Source organism: Pungitius pungitius, chromosome 16, assembly GCF_949316345.1.
Source record: "Pungitius pungitius chromosome 16, fPunPun2.1, whole genome shotgun sequence".
In the NCBI taxonomy this organism is placed as follows: domain Eukaryota; kingdom Metazoa; phylum Chordata; class Actinopteri; order Perciformes; family Gasterosteidae; genus Pungitius; species Pungitius pungitius.
The window spans coordinates 15,936,118-15,953,430 of NC_084915.1; the positions used below are offsets into that span (position 1 = coordinate 15,936,118).

Below are 17,313 nucleotides of genomic sequence, written 5' to 3' on the forward strand. Positions count from 1 at the left end.
GCTCCCAATGGAGACAGGAAATAACACTGGGAGGAGGGCTGGATGCATGGGGTGGTTACGAACGGGGGGTTGGGGGGGGGGGGGGGTGCACGTTTGTGTGTGTTTGGGGGACGGATATAAAAAAAAAGGAAGAAAGAAATGGGGCAACGGAGCTCGGGGAGCAATGAAAAGAAATGAAAAGTGTTGACGCACACAGGGCGGGGGGAGGGGCGGGGAGGTGGGGGGGTGGGGGAGAAGATGAGAGCAACCAAACACTTTGTGACGGTGTTTGTGTTTGAATCCCAAACGGAACAATGTTAAGGCAGTGAATGTCCAGAAGATGATGATCACACAGAAAACACTGAATTAACCAAATGCAATTTTTATCTGTATCATCATTTTTTTTTTCTTCCCCTCACTCGGCTCCTATAGAAACCCCCTCATCAACCCCCGTCCACATGCAACATCTTCCACCTTCGTCCTTCCCCTTGTCTTTTTTTTTTTTGTTCACATCCAGATCCTTTTTTTTTTCTTCCTTACTCTCACTGGAATGAAACACCTCGTCGTTCTGTGGACCCGCTGCTCTCCCTCAGCCATTAATGTGCATCATCACGCAGTCTGGTCCCACAGGGTCGGGCAAGTCAGCGGATTTACTCTGAGAGGGGGGAGGAGGCCCCCCCCCCCCCCCCCCCCGGTCAGGATATTCAAGGACAGCGGGCGGGCGGGGGGGCATTGCTGTGCCGGAGGACCACAGTTCAATAGCAGCGGGCGTTTGGATTCGGTGGCCGAGCTGCAGTGAAGGAGCCGGAATGTCAAGGTCATTGAGGAAAAACGAGCCGCTTCCACCGCGAGCTGCCTTCGGATAATAAGCACATCCGCGCTCGTGTGTGTGTGTGTGTGTGTGTGGGGGGAGAGAGAGAGAAAGATATCAAATTGTACTGTATGATTGTGGTTTTATCTTTACCATGATCTGGAATATAACCGAGGGCAAAGCTGCTGCTGGTACCAGTGCTGCTCCTATCAGGCCTCTGTCGTCACGTAACCACGTTTCATCACATGGAGCACATTCAATCCGTCCATTTAATCCACGGTGAGACGTTTCTAAGGAGGAAGGAGCTGTTGCACGGACAAGGTTCCTTCAACGGTTCTGCTTAGAGTTCATTAAGAAGTTATCGCATACAAATTTCTTTGCGTTCTATACATTGAGGATTTGGTTTTAGAGCAGTATCCAACAATATCTAAAATAAGGATCTGCTAGTTTGTTTAGTGTTTAGGACACAGGGTGGACATGCGGCAACTATCAAAGTTTTACCCTGAAACAGGCTTTGAGAGTAATGTCATTAAGACAAATTGTTACATTGTATTACAATACAAAATAAGTCAGGACATGCATTCAGTTTGAGTTTAACCAAAGGAAGAAAACCTGGATTAGATACATCTAGTTAAATTAAACATGGATACAATACCGTGCACATGCGTGCAGTTCACACAATGGCCTCTAACGTTAGCAAAAATAATGCTTTTATAGGGGGGAAAATTGGCGTTATCTTGTACGAACGCACTAAAGGGAACAATATCACGTCAAGTTTATTCATGTCAAGTATGCACAGCATCAGTAACAAGGAAACATTACACTTCAGTGTGATTAAATGCGTCGCTGCCGGCATAAACTCCCACTCTGAAGTTTGCCGACACAGTTTCTCTGCCGCCGGTAATCTTCTTGCTGGAGAAGTAACAAAAACAATAGAGGGAGAAACTCATTGCTCTCTTGCAACTACGACTCTTTTTAAAAAAATCATTTCAACAGACTCACACACATGGAGATAAAAAAAACCAGGCCTCCGTCGCACTTTAGATCGTCTTCACAGGACGAAGCGTTTTGTGAGCAGGTCACACATCGAGGCACCAGTTCAACTCTGTCAGCTGACTGCCGGTAAGATTTGGAGAATTTTGTGTTTTGGTTTTCGAATGGCAGCTTCTGTTTGTCTCAGCCAAAGCCGCCTTCTGTTTCCCCCCCCTTTTTTTTCTCTCTCAGCGGCCGTTCCGTGAGCATCCTGAACTCGATCACAGTCATCATCCCCGTCATTTCAGCTCATTTTCGACGGAGTTTAAAAACGTCCAGCTTCTCCGGATCAGCTCGTCCTCCTCACACCCTCTGTCCACCGACCAGAGAGCGGCTTATCTGCTGTGATAAAAGTGCAATAATTGCTCAATCATGTCGCAATCAGGGGCCTCTTCACTGGTGGAGCGAGTCGAAGTGCCGGGAACGTGCAAAGACAACTTGCGTGCACACACACACACACACACACACACACAAACACACACACACACACACACAAAGTGAAAGGCTTTCATAGAACTGATAACCCGTAATGATCTGCTCTAATAACAGTCTCATTATTGGACGGAGCAGCAGTCGCGTGGGGTGAAAGGTCAGCGTGTGCATGTGTTGCATGTGTTTTTTTTAACATTACACGGGGGATGAAAAATCTTGTCACGAAGACCTTACTGGACTCCACATTGGGAACATCTCCTCGCTGAATGTAGAGGCCGGTGTGGCGTCGTCAGTCGTACTCGCACTGACACGCCCCACTGCACACAACCGCGCCACACCTGCCTCCATATACGCGGCTGGTTGAAACGTCTCACGACTACGGACACATTTCTGTCTTTCATTGAGGGAGTCTTCCTCACACCAGGAGAATAAAAGTAGGTGAACACATACGAATAAATTAACTAATGAATATTGCGTTCGTTTTACATTACATCTTCCTTGTTTTCTAGGTTTTAGGCTTCATTGATTGTTCATTTTTTGGAGAAATCCCCTGATGTTCAGAAAATGTAGAAAAATTTGCACTTAAATGTTATTTTGGGTGTAAAACACAATACGAAATCAAAATAGTTTAAAATGCTGTAACTTGATAGTAATATAACTGTATGCAAAGATAATAGTCGAATTTGCTTTAAAGCGGTTAAAGAGGCCGAAAAACATGTTTCCAATCCAGAAGAGATCATTTAAATTGTAACAGCTTGCCCCTGTAAACCATTAAAATGATCGACACAGAATTGAGAAAAACCATTTAGCTCATCTCCGTCTTTTACTCTCTGCCAAGAGGGAGGGCTCAAAAGGTCAAGAGTTCACAGCCGAGGGGGCCGGGGAGCGCCGGGGTCGGGAACCAATCCCTCCGGAGGCCTCCCAGTTTGACCGTTTGACCCCGAACTAACGAACGGAGTCCTCTAAGGGTCCTAAAAGTACCTCGTCAACTCACGCTGGAAATCTAATGACCATTAAACCAGAACCGCCGATTGTTGGGCCACACCTCCTCATTTAACTCGGGGATGTGCCATTAACGGCGGCCCGGAGCGGCGGCGTACGTTAAATCCCATCAGAGCTGCTTGTGTAAAATTGCAAAGTAATTTGGGCTCAAAAATGTGACTTACCACTAAGTGGAAAAGATTGTATTATCAAAATGGACCGAGGCAGCCAATCAAACAAAGCGAGCGAGGCAGCCATCACTACTTCCACGTCTAATGCTAGCGGATACCGTGGTAACGGACTTTGATATTAACTAGAGCTAATTAGGATGAACTGTATCATTTCCTCCTCCTCCTCATTCGATGACCTTTTCAAAATAAAAGACAAGAATTCAGAGATGAGCTGCAAAGTGCACGCAGTTCTGTTTTTGATCATTTTAAACTTTCGAGCGCAATCTCCTCAGTTTTGACCTTTTCCTTTTTTCACGCTCCACTCGTGCTCCAGAATGTGAGAACCGCTCCTCTACGCCGGAGAGCGTGTTCCCGTTAAGACCCATCAGTGAACGTGCACGACTCATTCACTGCGATCTGAGAGCAGGCCGACTGCTACCTCCCTCCCTACCTCCCTACCTCCCTTCCCTCCTCCCTCCCTCCCTCCCTACCTCCCTTCCCTCCTCCCTACCTCCCTCCCTCCCTACCTCCCCCCCCATCCGCCTCGCCTCTCCGCCTCAGTCCGTCTCCAGAACTATTCTGGGCGTCTCCGTCCTGCAAAGCAATTCCCTTCAATCCGTTAGGCTTTCATTAGCGTTAATGTTGCATGAACAATGTTGATATTAGCCGTTGACTGTTTGAAGGTCGACGTGGGCCGAGGAGGTTTTCCCACTGATGGCTTTTTAACAAAAATATTACGGTTCAGGAGGTTAAAACACCGTCGAAAAAACTAGTTTTGAACGTCAAAACTAAACACCCTTTAAACGGGGTTGCATGTACAGTACCAGTCAAAAGTTTGGACACACTTTTCCCGTTCCTGAGGTTCCTGAGGAGGCCTTTGAGGAGGATGATGATGATGATGATCTTTCCAGCTCAGTTTTGAAACCTACAAAGAGATACGATTCAACTAAACGAAGTCACGCCTGGTTCTCTTGAAATTAATTATTTAATTATTCCGAACATTCTTTAAAACCTAGGTAATCTTAAACTGGGGTGATTTAGTGCTACCATGGCTTCATTTATGCCAAATGATGCACCCAGTTAACCCAATTCCCGTGATTCCCGCGGCTTCATTCCTCTCTGTGTGCAAAGCGATACATTAAAAAAAATCAAGCAGGAGCTCGAAGACGCTAAAAACTTGGAACGGAAATCCGTAAACGATTAGCACAAAGTAACTGGCATGACTTCCCGTCCTAGAGTGGAGAGGAAATCCATCCGAACGTCCTCATAACCCAAAAATAGATTTCTAATGGATGCAAGGTGGCGATGAAGCCGCTTCTGCTTCACGGTGCCAGGTATCGACGGCCTCGTTCTGAATGGCCTCGGCATTTAAGTATTCAAACAAACACCAGTATTTATCTCCTGGTTTAGTTTGAAATGTTTATTCTGAGCCGATTTTACAGATCCTGTGACACTAGACAAATATTTACTCGCATTTTGCGGCGAAATGCCAACAGGACGAGAGCGTGTCATTTCTGATGCGAGGATAAATGCATTCTATCTCTGTACAAATAGTCGAATAATAAGAAAGAAAATGGTGGTTTCACATCGCTAGATTCATTTGACAGATACAAACACTCGTTTACTTTGCAAACTCTGATTTTACGCATCAACAACACCCATAATCTGCAACCTCATAACGTAAATGATGCAATCTGTAGACTTTTGGAATGCAGCTGGAAACGCCAGAAACAGAGCAACCAACTTCAAAGATTTCGCACTTCATCTGTTTTGTTCATTTCTATTTCTTTCTCTTTGCTGTAATTCCGGACTAAAAAACATTTTAACTTAAGCCAAAGCTCCTCAGACGGACCGATCGATTCCATGAATGAGAACCACATCCGAAGGATTAGATTAACAACTGACAGTACGAGATTCCAACTCACGAGTTCTTTCACTCACACACACACACACACACACACACACACGCACACACACGCACACACACCTCAGGGGGCCACTTACATAACCAGCGCACATATCAAGAGGGGGAGGGGCAGGGAGGTGGATGGGGAAAGACCAGGAGGAGACCAAGGAGGAGGAAATCAAACTTGTACGTTTGCAGTGAAACTAAATTTAATTTATGTTATTTAAACGTCAAAAAAAAAAAGATGAAGCGCTCCATAATTAGTCAATTATGTTTTCCCCACAAAGGCCGACGCTGTGAACGAGTCACACTGATGTATGAACGTGTCAAATGATTTCATTTATCAGATGTGAAATTCAGTATTTCTTCAGAGAAGCGTCTTGTGGAAATGACGCAGATTGCGATACAAAAGGGAGAAAGCTCCTCCCGAGTCTCTTTCACCGGAGGTCCTTGCATCTCGTGGTGGCGCCGAGCGCAGCTCGCCGTGGAAAAGTCATCTCTGACTCTGCAGGAGACGTCGGAAATAGCTCAGACTCTGCTCCACGTGAGCCACAGCTCCTTACATTACCGAAATTTCATTTTTCCCTTTTCAGCAGGCAGATGAATCCGCTCCCTGTGAACCCCCCCCCCCCCCCCCCCACCTCTCACCCCTCCGTCCTCCCTCTTCCTTGCTGTTTCACCACATTAATCTCCCCTTACCTGCCCCTTCCCCCCTCTTCCCATCATCCTTTTCTTTCTTCTACCACCAGCCATTACACACACACACATACACGCACAGACACACACAAAAGGCCTGCACATTTTCACCCCAATCCTCACACAAGCGGGGGTCAGAGGCAGCCGTTTACAGGGCAGGATGGAGCCCGCGGAGGGGTGGGGAGGGGGGGGGGGGGGCAACGGACTCCTATGGGAGGTAACATGCCACGCGATTCGGCGGCGGCGGGTCTTGGCCCCCCCTGGAGGGACAGAGCAGGGAGGCGTGCGTTCAGAGAGAGAGAGAGAGAGAGAGAGAGAGAGAGAGACTGAGCACGGCTTCCTGTGAGCACCGAGCGCCGGCTGCTCGCTATCTGGATCCCGGAGTGAGTCACAGAGCGCCACTCTGAATATGAATGACTCAGCGGCAGATTAGGACGTCGCCGCTTCCACGGAGGCAGGAGGCCGGGGCGGCGTGCAGGAGGTCACGTTAACCGCTTTTCCCGCCCACACACACACACACACACACGCGCCTTGGAGGACCTTTGTCCGGGGGGGGGGGAGAGAGGTCATCACGAGGATCAGCCGCGATGAAACACATGGATTCGGTTGTTTTGTTTTACACATGATGGTGGTTAACCGGGTCAAAATAATAATACTGATTTGTTTCTGCATGTTTCTACATTTCATTTAGCTGACGCTTTCATCCAAAGCCACTTTTACATTGCATCATAACCCATGAATTACATTTAGCCTGGGGAGCAATTGGGGGTGTTAATGTCACCCCTACCCCCCCCCTACTCATTCTCCTGTTTGCATGAAGAGGTTCTCGCCGTTCCTCCTTCAAATGCACTCCGTCAAGTCGTCCTTACATTGCTTTTCCAGAGTTATCGATGGAGCACAACGTGGTTTTTAGAAGACAATCTCACCCGTTAACAAACGGCGAGATCGTGATGCAACGGTGGGAATTAAGCATGAAACGCATCCAAAATGTAAACACGTTGTTGGACTGCACGATTGATTGCCCCGAATGATAATCAACCATTATTGTGATCTAAATTGAGCTCACGACTACTAATCCTGATTATTCAGGGACAAGATACTTGTGATACACTCTCTCACTGTTACCTAAACCACGAGTGGCGTTCTCCCTCCCTTCTCCAAGGCAGGACGCCCTCAGCGGCTTCCCGCCCCGAACTCCCAGAGGAGACGTCCTCATCCCCCAAAAGAGACGAATGGTTGAGGAAGCCTTTCAAGTTCAAGGACTCACAAAAACCCCCCCACACAGCAGTCACTCTGACTCCAGCTGTCCTGAACTTGAGCACATAACCAGAGATGGCACCTTGACAGCGAGGCGGTGATCCGTGAAATGATCGGCATGCTGCCTCGGTGTTTCGGGGGGGGGGGGGGGGGGACAAACGTGGCAGTCTGTTGTCTCGCCGTTTTACTGCAAGCCCTTACGCACATGTTAGTACCAACAACAACAACAAGAACGACGACAACAAAACAAGCACAGATGGGACTGAAATCTGCAGCCAGGGCGCATGCAGGCCTGATTGGGAGCGTGATGCAAATCAGCAAATGAAATCAGTGCCGTTCAAAAATGTGCCGCATCTTTCAGACAAGTGTGTCACAGCGTTGACCCCGACGGCCTCTTCGAAATGTGAAAGTAGTGAGATCATCCAATCGTCTCAACCTCCGCTTTGAGTTGGAGAATCAAAATAAAGAAATCAGACGCAATGGAGAGACTTTATGAAACACCACTTCTTTGTAACGTGTTTATATTTGACATCCTTTCCCCATTACTTGAGGTTTGGCTCGTACTCTTTTTTTTTTTTTTTTTACACATTGCTGTGTGAACTACTGACAGGAGGAGCTTTGAAAGTTTTCGCGGGATAAACGACCCAATGAAAAAGCCATTAGCTTCCCATTCACAGTACGACACCAGCAGCTGTACAGGAACGTGTCCGTGTCCGGATCGCCGAATAATTATCAACCACAACGGGAAAAATACATCCATCCCCGTCCTCACAACAATGGTCCCCGTCAGCCCCCCCCCCCCCTGACAGCAGAACGTGGAACCGTTGAATGCCCCCCCCCCACAAATGAGCCGCTTCTCTCATCTCTGCCCTTAAACGTCACATGGTAACACTGCCTATTCATAACTATTATCTCAGGCCCGCCGATAATGGAGCAAAACCGAGGGGGGGGGGAAAGGAACAACGACACTGGGAAATTGGGAGTGAAAGCTGGCCAATGCGGTTTTCGATCTCGGACCCCCCCACCCCTCCCCCCCTGAGCTATCAGAAGCCATTGATTGGCTCATGTAATTCTGCTCTGATTCGGCCCGGCCAATCAATGCGCTGCGGCTCGGCTTCCTGTGACCGTGCGGCCATTAGGGGAAAAAAAAAAAAAAAAAAAATCCTATAGTTTCTTGTGTTCCTGGAAACATGGCGTTTGCACCCACCAAAAGGCGCCGGTGCTACAGGGGCACTGCACACCTCTGGCTCATTGGAGCGGTGGTGGGGGGGGGCTCCTCTGAAGGGCGGTTCCCGTCTCACTGCATCACTTCGGGGGCTGTATTGACCCGGCGAACACAAAACACACGCTACGGGGACGCTGTAACCTTGCAAGTGAAATACGAGCAAAAGGGGGAAAAGGATTGTTGAAAAAAAAAAAATGGAGATGGAGCAACCATGAAACAATGATTAAAAATGTTTAAATAGCTCATGAATGTGGAACACAAGTTCAATTCAAATCTTAACAGTTCATTAGTTTAATGTATAAAAGCACTTGAACTTTAGCATGGTTTCAAAATACATATCCAGAAATCTACCAAAAAGCCGATTTAATGTTGCTTTTTGCTTGGTGCAATGGTGCAGAGGCAAAGGTGCTGCATGAGGTGGAACCGACAGGTGGATCAAGATCCCTCCATTTGGACATGATGCACATGTTTTTAGACTCAAAGACACTTTTATTATCTCCAGTGTATATTAAAAGTAAATTCAAGAGTCAATCCAGTGTTCTATGATGCGATTATTAAGCCATAAATAGTTGCCCTTCTAGTCTGAGAGCAGAGAGAGAGCATTTCTACCCCCCGCCCCTCCTCCCCCCTCCTCCCTAACCATCTATTACCAAACAACCATAACAGCACTTCATCCTCTGCTTAATTTAGCCATTGATTTTTCTAACACCAGATCACAACACAGATAGTAGAAGACATCAGTGCTTTATGGTCTCTGTGGGAGCCCCCACCCTCTGCACACACACACACACACACACACACACACACACAGTCGCACACAACCTCAAACGGTAGTAGGCAGTGAGTTTTCTCTTATCGATGATCCCTGTTTCTTTTCGTGTGTGTGTGTGTGTGTGTGCGGTTTGTGTCCCCTTTAGTGTGCGTGCGGCTTTGCTCCGATCAGATGTGGACCAGCAGACACCCAGAAACTGCTGTGCCGCCACATCATCACACACACGCACACGCGCGCACACACACACACGCACGCACGCACACACACACACGCATGCACACTCATGCACTCATGCTCATGTACACACAACGAGCTGGTTTAGTGGCAGGATGGAAACACACAACCGAAATATGTGTCGGGTAAAACATTTCCACTTTCTTTTCATTTGGAATGGACAAAGACACTTATGTTTTAGTAATAGCATGGTAGACTACTAATTATAATCATCATTTTCCATCCATCATGAAAACATTTGTACTCACCAAAATAATTGCTGAGATCTAGGAACACAGCAAAATCACAAACAATTGGTCCAACAGGCATCATACAGGTTACGTGAACAGCGCTGCGAGACATGATCTACACACACACGAGTGTCATTTTGTGTTGCGATGTTTGATGTTGGGCGTTTCAGGCACTGTGGTGAATGCGGCGAGTCTATTTTTTGAAGTATGTTTTCCTCATGTACTACGAGGGTTTCCCAAAGATTGCAAAACATCAGAATCTTTGGGCGTGTAACACCCTGAATTGTAATTCTTGCCATCTCGCCATTAGCCTTCACGTGCTTAGCACAGCTCTCTAAAGCTTTGAAGTGAGTGGAGCCCGTCCAGATTTTAACGTCACCCTTAAAAAGAAGGTGTTGCATCTTGTTTGTTTACTCTGTTCAAAAATGGAACCGCTATAAATGGGAAATTTGTGATTTCAGAGGAAGTTTCCCCGCCCCCTTCTTCAGCTCCTTTACTGCTACAAAAAATATACACTCCCCACACTCAGGAGGCCTCATTTCCATGCTTTAACCGCAATCCCAACCCCCCCCCCCCCCCCTCCCCCGCCCCCTCTAGTGCCCAAACACCAAATGAAACAGGGCCACTTACAGGCGTTGGTGACGGCGAAGCTGTTGGCCGTCTCGATGTTGTCCACGTGAGGCACCAGGTTGAAGGGGGCTTCCGAGGCGTTGGGGCTGGTGTTGTGCAGGAAGATTGCCAAACGGAAGGCGGTGTACTCCTGATCGGTGTTTCTGATGAACAGCCCGCCTGGGAACGAGACCAAAAGTGTGGGGGGGGGGGGGGGGGGGGAGGGGGGCATCAGGAACCACACGCGACGAAGCCATCGAGATCGGTCGCTAACCTCAGAACACGGATTTTAAATTACGAGTATTTTCGTTGACCTGGAACCTCGTTAGTGAGCCTCGTTGGTAATATCGAATTGGATTAAAGTGGGCACTAAACCAATCACATCCAATAAAAAGCCAGTAAAAGGATTTTTTGGGGGGGGACCTTAATTAAATTAATGCATTAGATTGGACATTGAAACAAATTTGCTGCATAAATTCTGACGAGGTTCTTGCGACTTCTTTCCATTTTTCAGAACTCCTTGGACACAAAGCAGCAGATTCCTGCCATGCAACATTTCAGAAAGATGAAGTAGTTATTGTATATGAAACTAAATAAAATAAAAGTCCAATATTGGTCGGGTAAGCCACTAATTTAAAGCAACTAATGACTCGCAATGTAGGATATAATGTGATTAGCTTGTGAATCACTATTGTTTTATATCAATGCCAGCGGAAAAAAACAGGCGGATATAATATTCTCAAAATATCCCTCTGGATCAACAAAGATGTTCATTCAGTTTTTCACGCACGAGCTGCTCGAGTGTTAAGATTCAGTTTGGCAACGGAGATATGACTCCCTCTCTCTTTAATTTCTTTTGACATTACAGCCTCCTTCTTCTTCTGCAATGCTCTCCACTCTGCGGATCATGGTGGTGAAAATGTCATTGGTGTTTTAGGTTTGAAGCGGTTTGCTTCACATTTAAAAATCTAACTTAAGGCTACACTTCTTGAGATTAGACAGTATAAATGTCACACAAAGCAAAATGCCAGTGTGTTCTTTTTATAGCTGACCTCTTTATGATATAAACTTCAGAATATTTTAATCCTGTATGGTGCTATCTAATTTACATCCTATTCATCCACTAGAAAAAGCACTGGAGCTATGAATTTAATTTTAATTCCCACCATGATGGTTTCCACTGTCACACTTGTAACCAAATGCTAACAGAAGGTTTTATTCCTGATTTATAAGAGATATGTGTGAACCTTTTGATCGTCCGGGCAACCGATCAGCAGGAATTCCCTTTTACATTTTTGTGGCTTTTCAAAATAAACTACCTCTGTAGTTTATGTTTTATCGCACAACCAAATGACTGATCAAAGACTGTGCTTTGGGTTAAAAAACCTATTTGTTATGTAAAATAGACACGTTTCTTAATCAACTGGTATTTCTAAAGTATGTCAGTTACAAACTAAACTGATATATATAGTCACTGCACGCGTGAAACATCTCCTGGGTGTCCTGTGTTTGTTTGACCCACTTTGAAGCCTCATAAACAAACATATAGTTTGCAACCAACAGGCACCACCGAGATTATATTAGATGTTTATATGCAAATCGCCTGTCAACAAACAAAAGCGCGCCTTGTGCCGAGAGACGCGGGCGTGGGATCCAGAGGAGGCCGAGGTGAGGGTTAGGTGTATCTTTATGCTACTTTTCAATAGCGTTGCTAACTACGCTACGAGCCAATGGAGACGCTTGCTGGCACAACGCTAGCTTGGATACCCGCTTAAAGAACCAAGAACGTGTTTTGATGGGCGGTGATAGGACTGGTGTCATTAAGTCTAAGAATCTGACGACACTTTAAGTTTATGTCGACGGGAAACACACACAGAGCCTCTCAGATGTTTTTAGGATCTTCTTAAGAAGTGATGATCGCTTCAGGGTCCTAAAAAGAGGACCTGTAGAGCCTTACAGAACAATGGAAACGTTTCCCATAGATCAAATGGTCAGAATAAATCTGTGGCTGTGGTTAAGCACGTTCGCCACGGCTGTATTTGTGCACTTGTTTCCGTGTAGCCCGCATGTGGACACAGTAAACGTCCCGCTGCTAATAAGTATTGATTCATCAGTGGCAATTATTTGAAGCCGACGAGTGCGGATTGGAGGGACGTTTTTCGAAACCGATGGGACTTTGTGTCGGCTGCTCGAAGCGGACAAAAAGGGTTAAATGAAGTCCGCCGGGTGAGGAATCACTTGCACATTTTTACACTCCCCAGAAGGTCAATTACAGCGCTGAGGGAGGTGATATGACGACACTGGCGTTGCATCAGCAAGGTTTGCCACCAGAAATGCAGAAATGCTTTGAGCCAAACGATGCTGAGAAATGCTTATAATTTCAAAAACGTCAGGAAAATGTGTCAGAAGTTGCAGAACGTGTGAGAGGATTTGTACACACGCAGCAGTAGTTCTGCTTAAATCAGCAGCCGGCGTTACTTGGAATGTTCATCATCATGGCAGCAATTCCACAGACGCAAGTTTAAAACCGCCGCCCAGCTCCAGAGGCCTCGGCTCCAGGGTTGCAGTCTGTAAGACGGCCCTGACCTCTGACCTCTGCCGGGGATTGGGGTACAACGGTGATATAAAAAGGACAAGGATAATCATTTGAGCAGCTTGTCATTTTTCATCAGCCCGACTGGTCCTGATGTGCTTTGACTCAGCTACGAGCCGCGGTGCAGTAGAAGGCAAAGAAAGTCAGTTTGAGCAAATCCTTAAAAAGATTTAAACAGGAAGCAGCGTCACAGAGTGCTTCACTGAGAATTGATCATTTGGGGTACGTTGTGATGATCTCCAACTGGAGGTCACAGTTTGCCCTTCTTTTTATTCCCTGCCTTTAAATCAACCAAGTCAATATTGCCCCCCACCCCTGCGCTTCAAATGAAAACCACGAATCCATCGCCTTCGTTTCCATGCACGACTGTTAAGTTGTTGAATGGACACATGGCGATGTGTTTAAAAATGAAAAATAAAAATAAAAATCAGTGAAAGAGTGGAGCTTTAAGGCCCCTGGGACCGTGGCAGAGGTTTATTGCAGCCGGGTCTGGGAGACTGTTAACAGCGGCCAATGCACACAGGCAGCCTGCATAGGGAATACACACGCGCGCTCACACACACACACACACACATACACACACAAACACGCACTCTTTGCTGCTCTGATCTGCTGCAGTGGCGGAGTGCACCGGGAAACACAGCCTGCAGATACAAAGCGCATTTAGTGTGTGTGTGTGTGTGTGTGTGTGTGTGTGTGTGTGTGTGTGTGTGTGTGTATGTGTGTGTGTGTGTGTGTGTGTATATGTGTGTGTGAAACATGCATCAACAGAGCAGACCACCCTATCTGGCTGCACGTGATATTTTAAGAGAAGAAAAATAAAAGACCGCGGAAGGAAAATCAACAATTTGTACTTTGAGAAGTGGCGGGGTGTTGCGCGGCAGGACAGGACAGGACGTCCACACATTCATTCACATGATTGCTTCTCTTGACGGAATTCGCACCGAGGCTTTGTGACACTCACCGATCTGAACGCTGCTCGGGAAAGCACCCATTGCCAGTCCCCAAAAGCCACAGAATATCAACAGAAACCAGTGGCGAGAAGAAATCCTCATTTTGTTTCGGTTATAAACTGATGAGAGACATCGAGCAGGTTTAATTAAGACCCCCGGGGCAAAAGCAACATCACAGGGGTTTATTTAAAAAAAAAAAAAAAAAAAAAAAAAACAGAAAAAAAATGTCAAATGCCCGGTTAAATATCCATGTGTGCCGCGGATGCGCCTTTCTTGGATCTCCCCCCCCGCAGTGCCGCTCGTTTGTTCCGTCAAACTGCGTCCGTCCGTCCGGCGCTGGAGGTTTTGCGCACAACACCACCGAGATGAGGTGGAGTTGGTGTGTGTGTATGTGTGTGTGTGTGTGTGGTGGGTGGAGGCGGGGTGGAGCAGCATCAGCCAGCGGCGGTCAGTGCGTCTGGATGCGGCTCAACTCACATCCCAGCGATGACACACGTGCGCCTTTTTTACCCGAACCGGGACAGGCGGGACGGGGAGGGGGGGGGGGCGGCAGTCAGCGGAGAAGTCCCCGGCACCTCGGTTGGTATCCAAAAACTTCCAGAGCTGCTGATGAGAAAATTACACACGGAATGTCCGCGAGGACTGCGTGGCTCCCAGGGTGGGGGGGGGGGTTACCACGTGACTCATTACAGACAGCGCGAGGAAATAATTGTTCTCAAGTCGAACATAATCGCCGATGACTCTTCTTCATGCGCAAACCATTCTGCGTGAAATCCTTAAAGGTGCCGTTGGAAATGCATCGAGAGCCCAAAGTAATACGATGCAATGCAATATTTGAAGGATAGTTATCTATGAACTTCTACTTACTATTGACAGATATTTATATTACCCTGTGTCGGAAATACCATCTCTATAGGATTAGTATTAGTAACCAGGACATGGTTAGCGGTTATGAGACTGTAAAAACAAAGAAATAAATGGAAGCAATGTAGCAAATTGATTTTTTTTATGTGAAAAACACTGGGAGACATCACCAAACCATCATGTTAAAAAAAATTCCAAAATACACAACTTCTGTTTAAAAGGAGGATGAACCCTCATTTGCAGCAGTGACTCTTTCAAGCCAATCGTATTACATTTGCAACGTCCCGGATCAGATTTCCCCACGGAGGTCGACAATGATTCATTTAATTCAAACCCTTTGAGAAAATCAATAGATCGCAAAACCAATGTTAATTTGTATAATAAAGAACTACTAAATTATTGCCACATGTTGCTTTTTTAGTTGAGCTCTTAATTTCTTTAAGCTTTGTTGCTATGGAGCAGAAAGGGGTCACTCACTGTGCATTAAATCAGCAAAAAGCAACAGTCTTCACAACCTCTAAGGCTGATCACTTGCTCCCCAATTGCGTGTTTTATATATTTAAATGGGTAGCACTTAATTATTAGGGAAAAAACACAAGGTTTTTTGTCTCTTGGCTTGAGGTGGTCTACAATAAAATGTAATAAAGTCTTCCTCCAGTTTGTCTCCAGCCAGAAAAGCTCATTAAACGAGACACTTTTTCAGTTCAGCTTCTGTTTCAAGACCAGACAATCAGCAACCCTATTAATGTGGCCATATTGAAACAACTGCAACTAGTTGGCTTTCCCCCGCCCCCCCCCCATCGACCCTAGAGTCAACACAAAAAAACCCACATAGTGAGGCTTTGTTAAGATCAGCTGTTTCAGGTAGACAGGACTTAAAAGTGAACCCGGTGGTGGAGCTGACCGTGGTGCTGAATGCTTCGGACTGCGTTGCTATGGCAGCTAAGTGGAATTCTGGACATCAACAGATTCAACATTTCATAAGTCGGGACACGGCGCCAGCCTGCCTCCGTCCAGAGCAAATGGTACAAATCTCATTTGTTTGACTCATACAATACAATATATACAGAGAGCTCAATTTGTAGCTTCACAAAACCTCCCGTCAGTTTGGTCCAGCGCGCTCATCAATGCCGGCAACCTCACCGTGGGAGCACGTCCGACACGTCCGAAAACAGGCAAGCAGAGGCCAGCGAGGCACCAAAAGACCTCAAGAGCAGAAGCAAATGCCCATGAAGGACGACAGCTGAGGGCACGCAGAGAGCACTTTTCTCATTTGTGAGCTTTTGAGAGTTCTTTTGTTAGCGGCTGGAATCCCCCACACAAACACAAACTCAGATGAAACCCAATGTCGTCGATTTGGAGTCGATCAATGGCAACTTGGAGGTGATGCACGGGAGGAAACGGTCATTTAATCAAGTACAGTATAGGCGAGACCCGGCATGAAAGCCAGACCTTTCAGATAGCCATTGATCATAATTAATATTTCTGTTTGTGACGAACAACTCACGAGTGTTGCCTTTGACCGTGTGAGTCGGGATAAAAGACACGTTAAAAAGTGTGTAAAGATTCATTTCTTCTCGACAAATACGAAATATCAGACTGGCAGGAAACCCCTGCATTCATTTAATCTCATGGGAAATATCTAATGCAAGCATGCTAACCCTAAGCAGTAGTCCATCCATGGGGCCCATAACTGACATTTAGCTGAAGGGTTAGCGTCCTTCCACAGGTTTACCGCTAAACTCCGCCTCCTGTGCTGCTTTCTCCACCGCGTCATTAGAGTTTGAGGCCAGGTCTTAGTGTGTGTTGTGAGGACTTGGGCTCCGGAGGCGGCCCTTCACTCAGAAGAATGATCCCTGGCTCCTCCACGCAGAGCAAGACACACTTGAACCCTAGTTGGTCCCGAAAGGCTGAGTGGGAGAGAATGATTAGTGGGTTCTCATGGGCAGGTGGCACCTTGCATGGTAGCTTCCACCCCCCCCCCCCCCCCATTATCGCCGTATGACGGGCAGTTTAAAAGCGGTTTGCGGCGGAAGACGAGAAAAGGTGCGGCACAAATCTTTTTACTGTTTACCAAATTCGACAGATGTATTCAAGTCCGTGTGAACCGGACTCAATAGCCGACAAAGGTTAACACAGCTGTGCTTTATCTCATATTTTCACATCATGACCTTGACGTCACACAGACCTTTTCTTGACTGAAGCCTTCATATTGCTGCATCCTGGTGAGCTGGGTCGGCAGTACATCTGAGACTACATCAATGTATGCGTCCACAGTCTCAGTTCTGTTCATCCGCGGCGCGGGCCGACCGGGTAATGGCTCCAAAAGGTCACCGTATGTTAAAACTACTCTTCAGAAGGAGCTTTTCTTACACTGCTGCTACTCTCCCTCACGCTCTGCTCCCACTGGAGGAGAATCTGCCCGACTTCATGAACGAGGTTTGTGTGTGTGTGTGTGTGTGTGTGTGTGTGTGTGATGGATCTCTGCCATAACTTTGGAGGTGAACAGATGGGGAGCCAGCAGTAGGTGTATCCTGCTCACACCAGGGGTGAAGAAGAGTGTTGTTCA

General features: G+C 46.7%; 1 protein-coding gene across 5 annotated transcripts in view; it reads right to left on the reverse strand.

Moving 5' to 3' along the window:
* LOC119215076 (glutamate receptor 4) overlaps window positions 1–14,509 on the reverse strand; it is a 64,690-nt gene extending 50,181 nt beyond the window's left edge. For 3 of the 5 annotated variants that reach the window (XM_037466890.2, XM_037466889.2, XM_037466891.2), the window contains exons 1-2: window positions 13,892–14,509; window positions 10,356–10,514 (exon numbers count right to left, since the gene is read on the reverse strand). In XM_037466890.2, the coding sequence (XP_037322787.1) occupies window positions 10,356–10,514; window positions 13,892–13,982 (250 nt within the window). In that variant the 5' untranslated portion in view covers window positions 13,983–14,509. Of the gene's footprint in view, window positions 1–9,743; window positions 9,762–10,355; window positions 10,515–13,891 lie in introns of all 5 variants that reach the window. The other 2 variants (XM_037466888.2, XM_037466887.2) reach the window with 1 other exon arrangement.
* Window positions 14,510–17,313: the final 2,804 nt, after the last annotated feature.